Consider the following 21708-nt stretch of genomic DNA (forward strand, 5'->3'; position numbering starts at 1 on the left):
AAGAAAACAGGCCAGAAAGGGAGTGTCTGTGTATCACTCTTATAACAGTAAAAGGTCTGATGGCAGCATTTCAAATATTCATTTATATCAGATGTTCCACAGCATTAAAATGTAACTCTGAACTGACAAAAGTATAACATGATGTTCTTTAGTTCAAAGTAATTTTAATCACTGGCAAATTGCATGGAACAGGAGGATATATAACAAGGTTTGGGATGCAGGGTTAAAATGAAAATAATTAACTTCAATATAGTAACAGCACACCCCATCAGGATAATTCAATACTTAACATTAATCGTCCCTTTTATCTGCAATTTTAGTTGTACTTTCTAGGGATGTAAAATCTATGGTCATTTTGACCACAAAGACTTCAACATCAACAAATTTCATTCACAATGTGTTGGAAAATCTCTTAAAATGGTTGAAGCCAGCTAAAGTGTGTTGGACTATTATAAAGTAAATACACTTGAGCTGCATAAAGCAAAACAAGGACACAAAAAATCCAAAAAACAGATTGGGAAACAGTGATGTAGATCATCACTATAAAATATTTTGGCCCATAAGAATACAGAGTTCACATTACTATCTGAGACTATAACAGCACAAACAGGTGGCAATGTGATGGCAGTAACACATCCAACTACATATTGGTATCAAAGGAACAGGACTAAGATTAAAGATTGTTTTGGGACATAACTAATCACAAAGATTCGAGAAAATACTTAGGACAATCTCAGCTCCATTCTGCATGAGGGAGCTCATCGTCGACCCCTACTGACACGTAATATTTGGTCACTTTTGAGTCACAGTCGTACAATCAACACCGCACAAACTCCACAGACTGATATACGTCATTACGTACACTATGTACATGAAACAAACAAAAATGTTGTAGTACACTGCTAAACTTCCGCCCTATATTTCCCTCAGGGAACGTGCTAACACTGTGATAACAGTCAAAAATATTCGCTTGCCCACTGAGAATGTGAGACGCATTGCTATTGTTAAGATTTCTATCGGGGATGTCATAGGCCATGACAAAGTGGGATAACGGTCTTTCAAGAAGACCGACACACGGACCCCCCCGACCCCCCCCCTAATACCCTCTCTCCCACCAAAATCCAATCTAGAAACTGTCTACAAACACACATTGGCAGTGCCTGGTACTCGTGGAGGCGGTTAGCCTACAGTCGATTTTAACAAGCTTTAGGTAGAAGTTGTCTTCCTCTGCTGATCTCTGAGCAGGCCCCTATTTTTAAACTCAAAAGTCCACCACCTATATCCTAAGAGAAAAACAAAGGGCCAGAAACCGCAAGGTTACTACTACTTGGATCATTGAATTCAGCTGCCCTCACACAGAAAGTATCAGGTATCAATACAATAAGCAGGTGTTTAGTTTTTTTTTTTTGTACATACATGTCCCCAAAATACCCCCATTACACCTTTACATCTTACCTAAGGACACAAATATGTATATAGATATACACACACACACACACACACACACACGCACGCACAATTCTTCCACCCGTTAAACACGTTCATACGTTCACATGTACAGATACACGCTAGACCATAGATTTAAATACATCATCGCTTTTATGAAAAGGTAAGGAGGAAGTGCAACATCGAGAGCAACGCTGACCCCATGACTCGTCCTGCACATGGATATGATTTCTAAAACACAAGCTTAAGGTCACAGGTTCTGGAAAAAAGAAAAAATGTCACATGTCCAGCATGGATGAATGATCAATGAAAAAGAACAGAAATGAACAGTTTTAAATTATGGATTAAGAGAGTGATCCATTGTGCTGCTAATTCTTACTGTTTACACTATAGAGCTAAAATATTGAGGGGGGAAAAGAGCTTAAAAAAATGGATAGGGAAAAGACAATGTAATAAAGAAAACACACTTAAAGTACTTTGACTTTAAGAATGTAAATCTTTCTCCTTCATGATATGAAAGCCCAGTAAACAAAATGTGTGGATCAACGCTTTTTTTTTTTTTTTTTTTGTGGATAGAGGCTACTAGCACCAGCTTCATTCATTACCAATTAATACATCAATCTTGCTTTATATGAGACAGTAGTTACCCATGTGCTAGCTAGCTTTCTATCAATATTCATTAAAATTGAGGTAATATATTATATATAATACAATAATAGTAAGGAAAACATTTGCTAGCTTTGGTGCATAAAATATCTTATCTTGCTAGCTACAGGCTCATACAATATAAAAGCCAAATATTAGCTAGCTTGATAGTAACCCTCACTACTGCTTTACGCAATACAGTGATTAGCTACCTGGAACTAAATTTCTTGTAAAATATTCTCTTTTTTTATCATTAAAAACATGGTATGAAACAGCAGCAGCATTGACATTTTTTAAAAACCATTCAAATATTACACGTTGAAATGCTAGTCTCACATTTCAGCATGCAAATGTAAATGAGAATTAAACCAAACCAAAGAAAAATACATGGTTCCAGACATCACAGATTATTAAAAGGCATGTATGCATGCAATTAAATACAATCACAGCATTTTTTTTTTTCCCTGAACATACATGCAAACAGGGGCATACAAAGCCTTTTATCATAGACAAACTTTCACTGTGAAGATTTGAATAACCTGACCTCCAGGTAACGTATCTTCCATAATGATGATGGTTAATGATATGATCATTAACGACTTCAGCTTTTTTCATTCAAAAGTTTCTCAGGTAAATTTGATGAATATTAGGCATTCGACTGCATCTTCAATGTGCAGGACAAACAGGGGGTTTGGGAAGAGCGCAGAGAAGGAAATGTTAGAGAGGAAAATAGCTAAGAAAGAGATTTTCTTTTCTGCTCTTTCCTCTCTTTTATCACAGCATTATGTCCTTCTCTCTTTCTCTTTTTCTCTCTTCGCTGCTCGTCGATGTGGCCGTACCCTGCTATTTCTCCCTCCGAATGAAATGTTGTGCTCTGTTCAAGATTTCTAAGGCAATGTCACGTTACAGATCCAAAAAAAATGTACAACATCTATACATTGTGCGGTTGTGGCATTGGGGAAGGGGGAATGTGTGTGTGTGTGTGTGTGTGTGTGTGTGTGTGTGTGTGTAGTTTCTATAGAACAGTGGCCTCCAGTACGATGGCTGGATCCTCAATGTCTGCCTTGCTCTGAATCATTCGTAGCTCAAGCTGTGCTGGGCTTGGTTTCCTGCCAGGACCTGCCATCTCTGGGGATGAAAGGAAAAAATAAATTTAGGGGGCAGGCAGGGGTCACTCGAATAACTCGAAACATACACACACGCCCAATCAGACAAACACGATGTCTAGTAGTTACCGAAGGCATAAGAAATGGTCCTCTGAATAACATGGTGCATGACGGAGAACGTTTTCTCACACGCCATCTAAAAAAGGAAACAACAACAAAATTAATGGGAGCAGCTGAGATGAAATATTATTTGAGTCATAGGTGTGTGTGTGTGTGTGTGTGTGTGTGTGTGTGTGTGTGGGGTAATATACCTTCAGGTCTGTAGGGTAGTGGTGTGTCCATGCCAGCAACATGGCTGCAAACAGATCACCCGTTCCTACAAACACTGCATCTACCTTGGACACTTCTATCCGAATCCTTTGGGTCGTGTATGTGCCGTCAGGCTTCACTGCGATGCATTCAAACCAAATAAACCCAAAGGTTACAATCACATCTTCACCATTAATTCATATTTGCTGTTTAAAAAAAAAAAATAAAAAAAAAAAAACTTTCCATTTGAGTAAGATGATCTAAACAATGTGTCAGCCTGGCTACTAATATATATGACAGAACAGACATAACAGAAACCTAAACAGTTATGATAATACTCATGTAAGTTGGAACACACTTGACTAATTATGTAATGATTTCAAAAAGCGTTTGAAATAACAGTGAAAGCATGAGAACACCTTGTCTGATGACCACAAGGTGAAAAAGGAGAAAACAGCATTTACCAATCTGAATGGGATGCCGCTTTTGAAGCCGGGATTAAACCGATAAAAAACTGAACTGATTGAACATATAACCTTACTGAATGTGACATTTAATGCAGTAAGAAATCACACTGTTTGAGACATCTATAGGCAGCCTGACTGAATTTACAGTCATTATAACATTGTTAAACTGCCTCCACACCCATTGCTGACTTTTTCTTAAAATAAAAACTATGATATAAGGAGAAAAAAATATTAATGGCCAAAAATTATTATTGTTTTTTTTTTCAATAAGTGAAAAACCCCTTGGAATGACAAGCCATTTAGTACTCAAGCATCTACAGGAAGTTCTAAAGGGTGTTCAATGTGTTATCAGTACTATGTAGAGGATTTTGTACATAGATTTCAGAGACCATATCTATCTAACAGCTATAGCTTCTGTAGTGAATTTAATATTGGCTGCAAAACAATAAACATTCAGATCAAAACTGCATCTAATTAGAAATTTGTAAGTCATGTTGAGTAGCTTTTTTTCTAGACGTTACACTATAACAAGATAAAGTAATCTGATCCAGCCCTTACTATGAATATGAGGTGATAACTTTCAGGCTTACTGCAAAACAGAAGGTTTTAGTGGAGTTCTTCTCTGTAAATGTAGTGTCACATGCAATATGATGCAATAACTTTTTTCTAACTGGATGCAGGGAGCAACTGATCAGCGATTAAGCACGCACAAACTGCAACATTATCCTGTTTTTATCTCTTAGTGAAAATGCCTCACTTGTACATAATTGTTTAAATGATGGTTCAGTTCACTTCAGCTGCTTATCTGGTATGAATTTGCCATTAGAAAATAGTTTTTTTTTGAAACACACGAATTTTGGTCCTAATTGTTTTATTGCAGGGGAAACAAAATCAAGACTCACAGACACATACCAATGCGTTGGCTGCCGAGTGAAACCAGGAAGCGGTCTCCGCGTCGAGGTGGCAGATCAGAGCTGGTGATGACCACTGTGTCTGGACCCATATTATGGAGCAGATCCATCACCTAGCAGAAAGATGTATTTACACAATTATTTGAGAAATTAAATTAAAAGGTCCAAAGCCATGATGATATATACAATTATATTCTATATATATATATGTTGTTTTTTTTTCCCTCAGAAAAGTTTAAATGAAAGGAGGGGGAGGAAAAATTTTAAGAATACCCGAGAAATGTTTTGCAACAAGAACATTGTGCATAATTTGCTCTCTTACCTCTACAGCATCTTTCTCTGTGCTGATACTCTTTCCTGTTAAAAGCCTAAAATAAATAAATAAATAAACTGGTTATTGTGTTGTTTTGAACAAAACATTTTACGATGTTTATTTCTAAATTTAACATTTAAAACCTTGAAAAACATTTTAAATAAATGTAAAAAAAAAAATAAATGAAACATTTATATTGCGGTTATTTCCTGACCATTAGGGGGAGACACATAACTACTGATACATAAAGCAATTTGACATTGTGTTGCAGCTAAAAGGTGATTATTTCCCATAAAATCATGATTTAGCTTCATGCAGAAGAATCTCGCACTCACGCACGCAAACATACATATGATGCAAATACCACACCAAGAATGCACTTTTATTAATAAACAATCAATATCAACTCACTGACCTATAGAAAGCATATCATTAGTCTAAACCCAGATCAATGCACAAAGACAGAAGAAGGCAGTTTAACATTTACACTGCTGTGACAATTACAGTATAATGGCATAAATATAAAGAAACATATACTGCCAGTGACAAAATCAGCATCACTGGTATAACGATGATGCCATAAAGACACTCCGCTTTAAGGGTAGAACATATTGGCAATGTAGAGCCTTCTTAGTGTACTGCACTGTTTGAGATTCAGTTATAGATGATGCTGGAAATAGACTACACATGTAGACTACACATACTTAAATACGTGTATTCTAAAAATATCTGAAAATAAAGAGACCTGTGTCTTCTTAGTGCCAGAAGCTACACAAGCCAATCATAGGTGCTATAGATAAAAGCTGGCTGGTAGCTGGGAATGGTAACTTATTCAATCCTCGCCCCTTTTTAAAATCATTGAACACATTCTGTCTTTGTTGTTATCTTTAGGTTAAGTTGATTAAAATTAAAGATCGTATCATAAATATTTACCTGTGGAATGTTTGAACACACACAAGGATGGTGCAATTGTACTTACTCTGCCTCAAATTGATTTGGAGTGATTATATCTGCCACTGGAACCACTTTTTCCTTGTAGACTGGATACAAATTCTGAGGCACATACTATAAGAGAGAAAAGAGAGCTCAGGTGCTTATATCTCACACACACACACACACACACACAAGCATTATGCATGAGTCATAAAGACATGAGTTCTTCTAAATTGGTCTCCTAGCTGACACAACAGGAGGCTTTGTCCTGAACGCAACCAGGCAGCAGGAAATAAGACATAGTCGTCCTCTATGCTGCTGGAATGGTCATGCATTTCCCTCTCTACAGCTCTGTTTTTTCTCCATCCCACAACCCCAACCCAATGTGCAAAGATAAATTCTAAACTCACCATTGAACCATGATCACCCAGAACAGGGTCACATACTAAAAAAATAAAAATAGTATACAGAATTTCAGATTACAACAAATTATTTAGGTCACTAGTAAAAAAAATCATGAACACAATATTGAGTAAAGATATCTTCAAAAATCAGACTACTGACCATATACAAGATTAGGATTAGCCATCTTCAGTTCCTGTATGATGTCCACCACCATCTCCAGAAAAGATGTGTCCCTGGTGTAACCTGTTAAAATGTATACCATAATCAATAAATTCTTTTTTTATGGATAAGGAAGCCTACATGCTTAAGTACAAACTTTTCCCCACATGATGTGAGACAAGACATTTATCTGTATAGGAGACTCGTCCAGCGTAAACCTACTAACTAAAGACAGCAATCTGAGCAAAATGTGCTTCCAATGGTCGTTCTTAATTTATGAAAAAACAGTGTATTTGATTTATTTTGTATACTGACTAATAATACAATTTTAAATTAACCAATCAAATTTTATAAAAGGCATTTTTTAAAAGATAACATACCATCAAAATACCATTAATATTTCCAATTTTGTTAGAATTTAATAAAGAACACAGCATTATATTTTTCCCCATTCAGGAAACCAGGACTACACAATCAATCAATGTCATTGATTAATATATAACAATGCATATCTTATTTTCCAAAACAATGTTTTAATATACATTTTATATACCACCTTTTAATGAACATAATGATTTGGGCTTAAAGATCTTATAGTGCTAAGATTTTCTGGGTTACTGACAATATATTTGTCATTTTTATATCCTTTACAGGAGAACTATACAGAATGTGCACTTCTTAAATAAAGAAAGAAGAGACAACACACAGTAACTCATTGCTCTTAAAAACCAGTAGCTGCCAATGAACCAAAACGCAGTCACAGCCCCATTAAACACTCTGATGAGGTCACTTTTAGCTTCAGTCACTTCAATCTTTTAATGAAAAAAAAAACAAGACACTTGAAGTCTGGAGGCTTCCCAAACTCAATTGGCAATAAAAGGTTTGCCGGCTCTCCCTTATCCTGCCATGATTCAACAAAAGCAGGCCTCTTGTGTCTTACAGTTTAAAGTCACTAATTACGAATGAAAGCTAACAGGCATTAGGGTTACAGTAATGATACTGTGCTGCCCAGTCTGTCAGCCATGTTAGGGCATGTGTTATTTCTTTGTTCTTTTGCAAGACATACAGAAACACAGTACATTTGTACATGCTGTAAACCTGAACGATAACAAGATGATTAAAGCATGAAAGAATGAATAAATCACAGAAAAGAAGGTTTAGGATTAGGAAGCCGGTTAACCAAGTTGTATAAGGCTTTTCGTCATGAGACAGTTCCTTCACTACTCTTTCTGTTTTCGCTCTGGTAGTTAATAAACACTGGTACATATAATTGTTAAATAGTAATACATTTAAAATCTGTGAGAAATTCTTTCCTGCTTATATTTGTGTGTGTGGGAAGATGACAGACAGACAATTATATTCTTTTTGCCACGTCAGCCACACTTATTTATTAGTCGCTGCTAGCAAACCAACACAAGGGCAATGTGAATCCTGATGAATACACAGAACATGTTTAAAATCAAACATTAAGGACTTTTTGCTTATAGCATATTGTCATCTAGCAGCTTACACCTTAGTGAATATTCAAAATTACTCCTCACATTACTAAAAGGTTTCTACAAACATGTCGTCCATGCAGGGTCAGAAATGTCAATGGAAAAAAAGCCCTAAAGTAGTCATCACTTGCATTAATGTTCCTCAAATTATAAAAGTGTCAAGTTCAGAAATACAATGTCTATACAAAAGCTGTAAACTGGAACACCATTTCACAAGTGTAAAAATGCATTTGCAAATGCTGAAAGGTTTTAATTCCATAATATGGTCTTCGGGTTGACCAATAACACTATTTTCTTTTTAGCATGCATAGTTGAACATATGGTGGCAGCTTAGGTGGTTAAGGAATTGGATTTTGGACCTGTAGATCATGAGTTCAAATCTCAGCAACACCACACTGCTGCTCCTGGGCTCCTCAGCAAGGCCCTTAACTGCTTAGTTGGATTGCTGAGATAAATGTAAGTTTCTCTAAAGGAGGGCGTCTGCCAAATGATGTAAATGTGGACCATGAAATCTCCAGCATTGTTACACCTGAATTGTACTGAACTTTAAAGGACCAGCTCACACAGAACACACTAAGAGGTTACTGAAGCTGGGAATGAGCTTGCATTTACCACTGAATTAACGACCTTCAAAATGGCAAATCTGACAAAGCAGCGTGTAGCGCATTCACTTTCACACACGCACATGCTTGGAATTCCAGCTTCGGGTGTGCTATATTTATTGTACTGGCTTTGAGTGCTGCTGATGCTGCAGCCCTGGTCTAGGTGGGAGATAAGGACTCTGGCAGAAAAAAGACGTTTCTATGGTAATGCTGACTTTAGGCTTCCCCCCACATATGCACGTGTGCGCATGTGAATGTGTGGGTAATAGAAAGTATAAGCGAGTGGCAAACCGCATTACATAAACAGATTGGAATAACACAAAATTTAAAAATAGAAGCAAAACTAATCATCTGTGAAAGAACCTTTGAAAGGAGCCAATTCTTTTTCGAGTACCTCTCAAATTGTTTAAAGACCCGAATCTGCACTTCATAAATGTTCAAGGATGCCTAAAACAAATTATACTATACTTCAAATCACAATCATTTTTGGCATCCTCAATCAGTTTAGGCAGAATCAACACTGATCTGACGTGGAATATCCTATTTTATGGACTTTTAACTGTCTTTGTTTGAATGCTGTGGTGGCCCTTTTATTGAGTTTAGTATAAAAATGTTTATATTTGCCATTTAAAAGATACACCCAATTAAGCTGACTATTCAACTGTCTCATTCTAATTCACAGACTCATATTAGAAAGAATTCAATACATCCGTTTTGGTTCTAAATTAGATGATTATTTCTAGCATGGTGAAATATACAGTGCATATGGCAAGTATTTTTTTTACATTTTGTTGTGTTACAGCCTTATTCCAAAACCGATTAAATTAATTATTTTCCTCAAAATTCTACAAACAATACCCTATAATGACAACATAAAAGAAGTTTGTTTAAAATCTTTGCAAATTTATTACAAACAAAAAACTAAAAAAATAATCATGTACATAAGTACTCACAGTCTTTGCTTAAAACTTTGTTAAAGCATCTTTGGCACCAATTACAGCATACATGCTACAAGCTTTGTACACCTATTTTTAGGCAGTTTCTCCCATTCTTCTTTGCAGAACCTCTTAAGCTCCATCGGGTTGGATGGGGAGCATCAGTGCCCAGCTATTTTCAGATCTCTCCAGAGATCAATGGGGTACAAGTCTGGGCTCTAGCTGGGCTATAGCCTATGGCTTGATATCATTGCTGTGTGTTTAGGGTCGTTATCCTGTTGGAAGATGAACCGCCTCCTCAGTCTGAGGTCCAGAGCGCTATGGAGAAGGTTTTCATCAATGATTTCTCTGTACATTGCTGCCACCACCATGCTTCACTGTAGGGATGGTATTGGCTAGGGGATGAGCGGTGCCTGGTTTCCTTCAGACATAAAATTTGGCATTCAGGCCAAATAAATCAATATATTTGTTTCTCATGGTCTGAGAGTCCTTCAGACGGGCTATCGTGCCTTTTACTGGCTTCCTTCTGGCCACTCTACCATAAAGGCCTGATTGGTGGAGATAAGATAAACCTTTATTCGTCCCACAGTGGGAAGATTTCTTAATGGTTGTTCTTCTGGAAGGTTCTCCCCTCTCCACAGAGAAATGCTGGAGCTCTTTCAGAGTGACCATCAGGCTCTTGGTCCTCTTGGCCCTTCTTCCCAGATTGTTCAGTTTGGCCGGACGGCCTACTCTAGGAAGAGTCCTGGTGGTTCCAAACCTATTCCATTTAATATGATAGATGCCACTGTGCTTATTGGGACCTTCAATGCTGCAGAAAATGTTCTGTACTCTTCCCCAGATCCTGACTCAGAGGTCTACAGACAATTCCTTGCACTACGTGGCTTGGTTTGTTCTCTGACATGCACTGTTAACAGTGGGACCTCATATAGACAGGTGTGTGCCTTTCCAAATGATGTCAAAAAATATTTTTTTACTTGATTGGAGTCCACCTGTGGTAAATTCAGTTGGACATGATTTGGAAATAATTTCATAGCTTTTGGGAATAATTTTATAGCTTTTCTTCCAAGTTTATTCCTGCTGTATCACACACACAGTTGTAAGTGTAAACCATTTGTCATTTTAAGAAACACCGGCACCTACACACACACACACACACACACACACACACACACCTTGGCAACTGTTATTGTTTTGACAGGGTAAGTCTTGTTTCTCACATTCTTCACAAGTCCACTATGTATCCGTCAACACATCAAGCATCTAGTGTCCACAGAAAACAACGGTCCTGCAGGAAATGAGGTCGACACTACATTTATTGCAGCAATACTGTACACTAGCTGACAGCTTGAAGGAACGTGTCGATCTATTTATTTATTTTTATTTATATATATATATATATATATATATATATATATATATATATATATATATATATATATATATATATATTTATTTATTTTTTTATTTATTTATTGTTTTTTTTTTTTTTATGTTTCCTCAACAACAACAACAGAAAAAAAAAAACAAAAAAACAAAAACAAAAAAAAAAACATTTTACTATTAAACTATAAAAGCAATCATGGGACTCTGAGCTCATGTACACAAAAGAGGGCTTACTTACCCTGTGTAAGTGCAACTTTTTGCATGATTATTTAAGCAAAATATCTCTGGAAAACGTGGATCCAAATTTTAGATTTTGCTGCTTTTACTACACTTCTTAGTGGAAAGAGAAGACTTTGCATAACTATTGCCCTGAAATAATGAAGCTTTAATAGGAGAGGGATGAAAACTGCACTATACACTTTTTTCATTTCTCGCTCGTTTAATTTCACCATCTCGCTATTTCTCAAGGTGATGAGACAAGAGACTATATACATCAAAATGTGACACATTGGAGTGTACACACAGATGCATACTAAAAATGGAAATGAGGCATAGCGTCTGGACTTGTGTGTGTGTGTGTGTGTGTGTGTGTGTGTGTGTGTGTGTGTAAAACCTTCTAAATTACCATAAGTCGTCATTTAGCCATTTCTATTTATTTCAAATTCAAAAATTCCTGATCCTCAGCATAAAATTATGCGAAATTTGCATTGTCGTACCTTACAACTTGAAACACCCCCCCCCCCACCCACCCACCCCTCTCACCTGTGAGCACGTAGTCATAGTGATTGACGTTGTTGAGCTTGATTCCCTCAAACAGCACATGGAGCTCGTCTGCAGTCACGACCTGCCCCTTCCAGTGTGCGTAACCTGGGCGAAACAATGGTCAGAAGTCAAATTTTGGACCAGACCTGCAATTTACTTATAATTAAATGTTGAAAACAATTCACTCGTATATAAATAGTGCAATGGTGGATATTGTAAAAGATAGTTTTCATTGCGGGAATTGTGGGTACAACAAAATGCATCCAGTAAGTAGCAGTTCTGTGAGCAGATTCTTGAGGAGACAGGTCATAGACTGGTTTGACCTCTCAGAAAGTTCGAGTAACTTAGATAACTGCTTTCAGCAATCCTGGTGAGCAGAAAATCATCTCTAAAGGCACCATATCCTATAAAGTTGTGCACTTCTGACTCTGGTCCAACAGTTTGGGGATGGCCCCATATAGGTGTGATGGTCAGGTGTCCACAAACTTTTGGCTATATAGTGTATAAGAACCAATTTTGCAACACCAGTTTACAAGCAGAAGGTGGTTCAGACATTTCCAAATTCCTAGAAATTGGATTTTATGATGGATGTAAACGTGAATGCGCTTTTCTGCTGTCTAATGCCATTTTTATATGGAGCTGTGGCGTGAAGCAATTGATTTCTCAAAATAGAAATTAACGAGGGTCTTTCAACAATATTCGGCTAAGTGTTAAAAATAATCTGTTTTTTGAGTCAGTGATGTGAAAGCAACAGAAATGAAAGGTATGTATAGGTGTCTAGAGCCACAAGGACACTGACTGAATGACTCTCTCACACACACACACACACACACACACACACACACACACACACACACACGGATAAAAAGGCGCAGTGCACAGAGGCTTTACTGCTTCATCAGAGACTGTTACTGTTGGTGTGGGAAGCAGTGATGTCACAATTCAGGTGAATCACCAAGCTGGTCACATGAAGTGCTTCTTGTTGCTAAGTAACAGGGCAGAAGAAAGCCTGAGGAGCTGCACGAGGAAGGCATTATCTCTGTATGCATGCGTGCACGTATGTGTGTGTGCGCACACGCCTGTGCATAGGGGATTCTTTGTCACAAGACGTCCTCCTGTCATCTCCTTTTGCTTCTGCAATTCAGCAATGTCTTTATCCTGCAAAACGTACACACTTTATCCTATCCTGGTGACACGTACAATTTATTTAACACTAAATCATCATCAGGAACATTTAGAAAAACACAAATACACCAACAGACGATTTATGGTGTACGAGGCAGGAGTAACAACACTCTGTGCTCTCAGCATTAATCGCTGATTTCCCCCAACCGCACCCCACCCCAGGCCATTTCCCACACCCCCACCAAAGCCTTGCAATCTATTCTTATATTCCTTACATTTAGCTGAACAGGATTAATTTTTTTTAATAAAATAAAATAAAGAACAGTCATTAAAGGTCAGAAAAAAAGCAAGGTCAGTTGATCTACCTTTTGTTCCCTGATATTTAGTAGAGAATAACATATACACCCAGGTTCTTAATCCTCCTACAAAGAAATGTAATTATAATAAGTGTAAGGGTCTCAGTATAAAGAGAATCTTCACAAGCATTAGCATTGTTTATAAGGTCTACTCTGTGGCTCAGCAAAAAGCTTTATCCTCTAACCTATTTATATTTACAAGAAATAAAGTTCATAGTTTTTAAGAGGAGGAGGTTAAACGCTACAGTGAAACTTGGACATGAAGGACCTGGCGGTAGGCCAAGAACCTGGTATATCTTGGTAAAAAAAGGAAGCAACAAATTCAAAAGAAATAGGAGCCAGATGGCAGTACTTAGTACAACCCAGGAAAATGGTTTTGAAATAGAGTCGTCAATCTGTTTCTAAGATTGACTCATGGTGCTGTGGTAAGAGGGAGGGGAACAAGTAAGAAAAGAGATTTCACTTAAAACTTCACTCCTGAGCGACACAATTCTGAAATCTGTCTGGATGAAGTACAATATTCTCTCTACCACCTATCAGTCACAGTGACCTTAGCCAACTGTGAGTTTTTGTGCGTTTATGTATATGAAAGAGATTAGACAGCCTGTCTCTTCTTATTTTAAAATAATGCATTTCATGCCAGAGCAAAAAAAAACAAAAAAACATTACTTCTAAAAAATAAATAAATTACAAATTTTAAAAAAGCATTTAATTCTTAAAACCAACATCAGATTAACTAAATGTAACTTCTGGTGTGGTATAGAACCATACAATAAAAAACAATAAATAAAACCATCCTTGTTGGCCCAAAACCGATGTTATTTATTGCTATAGCAAAAAACAGCATTGGTTATCAGAGAGATGCCAATTCAGTAGCAGGATCCTAAATGCCCACCCCCTGGGTTTAACTACATTTTATCTCTCTTTCTCCAGGACACTTAATCATGATCTCTCTCCTTCTGTTTACATATAACCGGGTCCCTCACCTCCTATCCTCTGATTTCCCAGTCTCTCTCTATTTTTGTCTCTGTGCCTTTTTATTTTTCTCTCCCTCCCTCCCTCTCCCTCCCAGGAAGCCATTGCTGTTACCAGAATGAGTGAAACGGAATGTGAGAAGGCACCATGTGCCGAGGGATCCTAATGAGCCAATGCACATGCAAACGAGCACACGCGCACACACACACCAATCAGCTAGGCCACCTCAAGCACATTTTTTTACACTCATGCACACAGCCGTCTGCGTCATTCACCTTCAGATTTCCGCCAAACAGTGCAACTCTCCCATTCAGAAAAAACCTCCATCGCTGCCAGCTACTCACAGACCCTAATTATTCCATACACATCCTCTCCCTTTCCATCTCCATCTCCACAGAACAGCCTGCTCCCTATGATACTACATGAAGTCTATTATTACCACAATAACTGAGACACTATGCTGTTTACTGCACATCATATACACATTACAACCAGTGTTAATCCAATGGCAGGTTGTGTTGAGGTTAAGAACCTGCTCGGGCAATAAGCTCAAACACAACGCGATTAAGAATTCAAACAACTGGTACGCCATCTATTAGACAGAGTCTGCCCGAGGCTTCAAAATCAGCCAAGCAATACACACATTTTGTCTCCTCCCCCCCTTCCTCTTTTTCTTCCACTTTAAGGTCCATTAGAGGCACAAAGCAGCTCAAGTGGCTAAAGACAACATCAAGGCCCAAAGGGAGAGAAATGCATTCGTCCAAAATTTCTCTGCCAAATGAATGAAGAACAATGGTGGTCTAAATTACCCATCCTAAATCAGTCATCAGACAACGAGAGTGACGTGACGGTTCTTATGATGAGCATACAGTTGGTTGATTCGCATGTTGTGAGAAAAAAAGTCTATTTATTTCAATGGTAAATCGTTTCTTCTGTCTGCAGTGTTTAGTAGTTATCAAGAGCAGGAAGCATCTTTCTTAAACAAAAATACTATAAAAATCCTGAGCAGAGGGGATTCACCTTCAAGCATTATGAGCTCATTTGCACAGAATATGGCTTCAAGCTGGATAACTGGACACCCATTAGTGATGACAGGTAAATAAAAAATATTTGCTGAAAATGTATTTGGACATAATTTTTATAACAATACAAAGTCAAATATCCAAGTGCAAAAGAAATCAGTATTTGGTTTCCTTTTATAACTGAAATTTATGAATTTGGAGTACCGTGGAACCTCGGAGCTCGCGGCCTCAGCGCTCGCAACCTCGCATGCTCGCGACTTTCATTCCGACCGGCGACTCTCATTCAGATCGGCTCGTGAGCAACCGCGAGCTGCTCAAAACGCTAGTTTTAACATTTCTAATCAAGGTTTCTCATTAAAATTGTCTAATAATTAAGTGATATGGAGTGAAATAGTGTTATTTACTCCTTTAAATCGATTTCGTATAGTGTTCTTTGGGTTTTTACTGGGTTGGAAGGGGCGTATCAAAAGGTCGCGAAAATTCGGAACTCGCGACCGGTCTTGGTCCCTAACCCTCGCGAGCTCCGAGGTTCCACTGTATTCAAGTTCAGGTTTCATGCCTTTCATTCAGGTAGCATGTCATTTGCAAAGTGCCGGCCTGTCAAAAACCACACACATTTTTGACAAACTTGAACTTTTAGACAATCATGAATTTGTCTACACTTTGTGAGAACAAAGTAAAATCAGCACATACTAACCACAGAAGGTTACTAACTCAAGCAATAACAGCGCCTGTATGATATTTCTACCATCATCCCATCATTACTATCAAAAGTGGGGAAAAGGTCTTTATAACCAATGGCAGAATGTGATTAAGGATACTGCACACTGAGAGCTTAGTCTGACAGACCCACAAAGCCTGAGAGCCAAAGATGCTTTAACAGAGAAATTCAGGTTACACAGTAGGGTTACAGTTCACTTGGAAGCAAGTCAGAGATCTAAATATGTGAGGTGAAAAAGAAAAGAAAGGCGTTTCTCACTGACAATAGAGAGAAAGGGGAAAATGGGAGACTATCCTAGAGACTGAAATACTTCCTCAGGTGAGAGCTAGATGATGTGCCAATACATTATAGATGTTAATACTTCTAGTGTTTGGAAAGGGATAACTAGGAGCAACACACACACACACACTCACACACACTCACACACACTCACACACACTCACTCACACACACTCACACACACTCACACACACTCACACACACCACACGCATTTCCGTCATTGGGAAAACATCATCATCATCAATCCCCACGCAGCTAAGCTATCATTCACTTTGCCCAGAAAATGTCCTTCCTCTCTCTCTCTTTATTATTGACATGCTGAAAATAGTAAATGTGACAAATGGAATGGTCAATAATAATTTTTTATAAAAGTGTTTTTAATGAAGGCATCCCAAAATAGACTAAATGTAGCCCCAATCCAGAGTAAAACACAGCCACACAGCCAAACTCTGAGCTGCTTGTGTAGGAGCAAATGTGTATTCAGTAAACATCTCATTTTTAACCTACCACCTACACACCAATTACCCCTGCACATGCACAGAGATCAGTACACACCCCATGAGCTTATCATGCACATACACCTGATTAGCCATAGTATAAATGCTACTCAGGAACGGACAAGCAGGCGGACATATTCGAAATGTATTTAGTGTTTGATTACAATACTGTTAAAATGCATACAATTAATGCATAATTATGGCCTAATGAAAAATACATCTCATCAAAAAAGTATGATTAAGCAAATATTTTAAAATGCCCCTGTAAGCTCTAGTTTCTGCCTGAAGATGGAAGAATGACAGGTCCGGTAATGAGCAGTGGCCCCAAGAAGATTGATTTTTCACTAAATTAAATGCAGAAAGGATGTAATGATGTATCAAGAGAAATGCTGAGAGAAATGAGAAGCACGAGTCAACGCTTTAGGGTCATGTCGGATGCTTCTGCTCGCTGTATTAATTCAGCAGGTCATCAAGGACAAAATGTAAAAAAAAAAAAAAAAGTTCATCACAAGGCATGATTTTAGAATTCAGTGAATGAACACCGCCTATCTAATATGTCAACATTTAACAGAGTGAGATGAACACAAATTTCCATGCGAACCTTAGAGTCCACTGAGTTCATTGTTACTGCTGAGTTCAGCACAAACAGTAAACCACCATGTGGATTTCTGATGCAGCATTTACTAAGACAGTGCTAGACAGATTAAGACACGGCATGCTCCAAATATACCTGTATGGTTGGAGAACTGTACAGAGTTGATGGAGTCTACTTCAAAGCCCATCACCTGTAAGATAAAAAAGATTCAATAAGATGAGAATTAAAAAAAAAACAAAAAAAAACAAAAGTATAATAAAAAAATTAATTAAAGTTATAGTTATATAGTTAAAAAATCCTATTCAAGACCCACATATTACATTTCCTAACTAGTCATTACCAAATCCCACACTGTAGCATGTTTTAGTACTCATTGTCCATCTGTTGTTTGTGCAATTTAACACAGAATCTAACCATGCTCAGAGTAGAGCTTTATCTGTACAATTCATTATACAGGGAATTAAACAGATATTGAAGATTGTCAAGCAGCGCCCTGACTGAAATCCTCGCAACTAGGAGATCTGTACCAATTATACCGTCTTGGACTCTCGACCCTAGACGACATGATAGATGTCATCATTAGAATTCTCTCTAGCAGGCTCTCAAAAGAATCTGCTGCACTATGACTGAGTAGATGATATTATCCTCTCCACCTGTAGAACACAGTCAGTTTAGCCCTGTTTTACCAGCCACAAAACAGGTGCTCAGACATCCAATCTAATTGGATTCCACTTCATGTAGAGGTTTGACACTGGACCTCCTGGAGTGTTTAAAGGCTCTGGCATGGAGAAGCTGGTGTTGGATCTGTGATGTTGGATGTTGAGCTTTTTTATGAGTTGCTCAGTAGCTCCTAGATTTATAACCACAAATAACTGTATAAGACTGTAGAAAGAACATTACTCATAATCTTACACTCCAGTGCTTATGTTAGTTCTTACTCTCCAGTGTTCTGTATTGTTGAAAAATGTATAAATCAAACTCTTGAGGTCACCCAAATGAGGATGGGTTTCCCTTTTGAGTCTGGTTCCTCTCAAGGTTTCTTCCTCATGACATCTGAGGGAGTTTTTCGTTGCTACAGTCCCCATGGCTACTCATCAGGGATAAATACACATCATTCACCTTAACTCTTAAATTCTGTAAAGCTGCTTTGAAACAATATATGTTGTGAAAAGCGCTATAGAAATACACTTTCCAGGTCACCAGACATCCTTTGGGAAACACAGAAGATCTTTCATCTAGATCTGTTAAAAAAACTATTTCAGGCAACACATCTCTCAGTGCATGCGTAATGCAATGAAAGAACGAAACACTTCACTGTTTCAATACATTTCATATACATTTCACTTCTGATCTGATACAATACGGCTCAGAAAAAATACGATATCATTCAGGTTTTGAGCAATAAGATTCGCTTTGGTTAAATTCAGGGTTTCCAAGACTGGAAAGTCTAAACTAAAACACACAAAATGCTGAGTTTTCCCAAAAGCGATCTCAGCACAAATGGTAGAACACGAATCACAATGAACTCTCCCTTATTTCTTTATAGCTTAACTTTGAATGCTTTTGTGAAACCCAGGCCAGAATTCTCTCCGTTTGACTTATAAATTATGTTATTTGAATGCATTATAAATTGCATTTGGTCCTTGTAGCACACCATAGAGGCTGCTGCTCTTTCAGCTGACTGAACTGAGACCCAAATCCAGTGAATAGATACACCTGCTGCGGGAAGGACAACCAAAAAAAAAAAGCAAGGTGTTCATCTGCTCTGATGGTCTGATCACTTCTCTTCCACACACACACTTAGATTTGTGTATTCAGCTTAAAAGGTAATCAATAAATGATGCTGGTGTCCATAATGACTTTTGTCGTTGGTGACTGTCAAGGCTGTGTTTTTCACACAAACACCTTCAATCACCTATAGAGATCCATCATCATCTACCTGTATACCATCTGAATAGATTTATTAGGATATTTTCACAGAAGATAAACTCACAGATGAATAAGACATTTTATGCAACACACGATGGGAATCAGGCTACAATTTAAAAAAAAAAAGGGCAAAGCATGTGCTAAAATGATCAATGAATCCAAAAAGGCATGAAGATCTTCCACCATGTGACCTTTACTCACTTTTGCACGCCGGCTTAGATTAGTGACATTCACGCCTGTCCGTCTGCGCGCGCGTGCACTTACGCAAAAGCAGTTGATTTAACGGTTAATGAACATTTTAGGGGAAAAAGGAAAAAAACAAACAAAAAAAAAGTATTACCTGTAAAGGAAAGGACGCGGATTTGTTCCCCACGTAGCCCCTGACTACATGACTCTGAATGGACAGGACTCGACACTCCATGTCGCGTATAAAGTTGTTGGAGAGCTCGGCGCGCTTGGCGCGGCAGCACCGTGGCTTGGCCGACTGCGAGCCGCAGGAAGAGCAGCCCACCGGCTCGCTTTGCTTCCAAATCGGGATCCGTGATGGCAGTTTGACGAGCCACACGCCGAACTGAAGGACATGCAACATGGAGAGACCGTCATTGGTGAGGCAGAGCCAGACCGCAACTACTCAGGCATTCTCGACGAGCACCTAAAAACCTGCTGACATCACGACGAGTAAATTGACCGTTTCCAATCCGTGGACGGGTATAAATAAAATAATAATTAATGCCCTAAAAAAAAAAAAGCGTGCATTCGCTTTTAGCTTTGGTATGATTTTATATAAGGGATGATCACGTGATTTGTGATTACGCATCAACACACCGTTTATTATTGGGTTTTTATTATCATTATAATAGGTTATTCACGTGGACTGCTGGTGCAAAGAAAAACAGCAGTTATTTATAACCCAATATAACATTCCGCACGGATGCACTAAACTTATCTATATAATAATAATGTCAATTTAAAAACATTTTGGAAACCCCAATAGGACGCACACCAGGAGCGCCGCTGAATGCGGAAGTTGGGTCCTTTTGCGTCAAAGACGTCACGTTCTGAAATCCTCCAATCAGATCGAGCGTCGTCGATGTCGTAAGCACAAAGCGGCCACGGGCGATGACGTAGTTCACATCAGCAACACGTGTCTGCTTTCTATCATTAGAACGTGGAAATTTTCTGAAGGGATCGAAGAGCATTTTCATTGAAAATGTTGATGTTTTAAAACAACAGTGTTGTGATAAGATAATATGGACTGGTCTCCGTTCTGTATCTTTACTTGCAGCAAAGTCTTTTTAGTCTTCTTTATTTGGTTATATTTCTTGGGTTAAAGTATGGAAACTGACAAACAAGTTTCTGACAAAATACTATTTAGAATGTATCCTGCTAAGCATGTTTTGGAAAGATTTAAGCTGAATATTTTATTTATCTTTTTATTCTGGGGTCAAGAAAAAGAAACAATTTGCATCTTTTTTTTCCCATTGTATTTACTCAAGGTTATTTTGGAAAGATATAAAATTCAATATTAATTTCCAATAAAAAAAATGGAAAGTGGGATAGAAATATGTATATTGGATGTGCTGTTTTATAAAGAACGTAAAAACCTGAACAGTATATTATGCATTTGTTTTAGTTTTATTAGGAAAATTCCATACCCATAAGAAAAAGTGGGCTCAATGTAGACCAAACTTTTCCCATTTTATTAATGACTTTGAATTGTATGTTAAATTCTTGAAAGAAACAAGAAACAAAAAAAGCACTGAAAACTTTTACATTTATGTATTTATTTAATTTTATTTTATTTATGTACAGTGTATTTTTTTGTTTTGTTTTTCTCTGTAAGTAAATGTAAATTTAACATGAGTATGTAATACCTCTTGTTCTTTTGGCATTAAAAAAAAATAAAAAATAAAATAAAATTAGAACGTGGAAATACCTTCGTAGTGTTTACCAAATGATAACATGTTCTGAATGAGGTTCTGTGTGGAAACATTGCACAAAAGGTTCCAGTTCTTCATTTTCAGGTTCATGTTTTCTGTTGTAATCATTAAATGAAACCTTGTTTGTAACTCAGGAATTAAATGTAAAAGTTATGCAAGGATATATGCAAAGAATACTTAAAGGGGACACATGAAATGTATTATAAATGTATTACTTACATTTCAACCTCATAATTAATCACATCAACCTCATATTTATTGCACCGTAGCTCTGATATGTTTAATGTTTACTCTTGAGTAATGTTTACTCTTGCTGTTTCACACCTGATGGGTTTGGTTGAGTTGAGTTAAGGTTGAGTTGAGTTGAGTTGAGTTGAAAACCATCTGATTGTG

General features: G+C 37.6%; 2 protein-coding genes across 2 annotated transcripts in view; both read right to left on the bottom strand.

Annotated features, from left to right (window-relative positions):
• Positions 1-21708, bottom strand: part of setd4 (SET domain containing 4) — a 493820-nt gene that overhangs the window by 348742 nt on the left and 123370 nt on the right. The window lies entirely within an intron of this gene.
• On the bottom strand, positions 148-20160 carry pdxkb (pyridoxal (pyridoxine, vitamin B6) kinase b). The gene is made up of 11 exons (XM_083522090.1): positions 19716-20160; positions 17582-17636; positions 11876-11980; positions 6695-6778; positions 6541-6575; positions 6177-6262; positions 5207-5252; positions 4886-4997; positions 3509-3645; positions 3327-3393; positions 148-3219 (listed from the first exon to the last, which is right to left on the bottom strand). The coding sequence occupies exons 1-11, from the start codon at positions 19962-19964 to the stop codon at positions 3107-3109; spliced, it is 1089 nt and encodes a 362-aa protein (XP_083378216.1). The 5' UTR covers positions 19965-20160; the 3' UTR covers positions 148-3106.

This window comes from Silurus aristotelis, assembly GCF_946808225.1.
Source record: "Silurus aristotelis genome assembly, chromosome: 20".
Taxonomy (NCBI): domain Eukaryota; kingdom Metazoa; phylum Chordata; class Actinopteri; order Siluriformes; family Siluridae; genus Silurus; species Silurus aristotelis.

Coding starts and splice junctions, on each gene's coding strand:
- pdxkb (XM_083522090.1), bottom strand. CDS start 19,964: ATGTTGCATGTCCTTCAGTTCGGCGTGTGGCTCGTCAAACTGCCATCA. Junction 6,263..6,540: donor TGGGTGATCATGGTTCAATG/GTGAGTTTAGAA, acceptor TCTCTCTTATAG/TATGTGCCTCAGAATTTGTA. Junction 3,394..3,508: donor ACTACCCTACAGACCTGAAG/GTATATTACCCC, acceptor TTCCTTTTTTAG/ATGGCGTGTGAGAAAACGTT.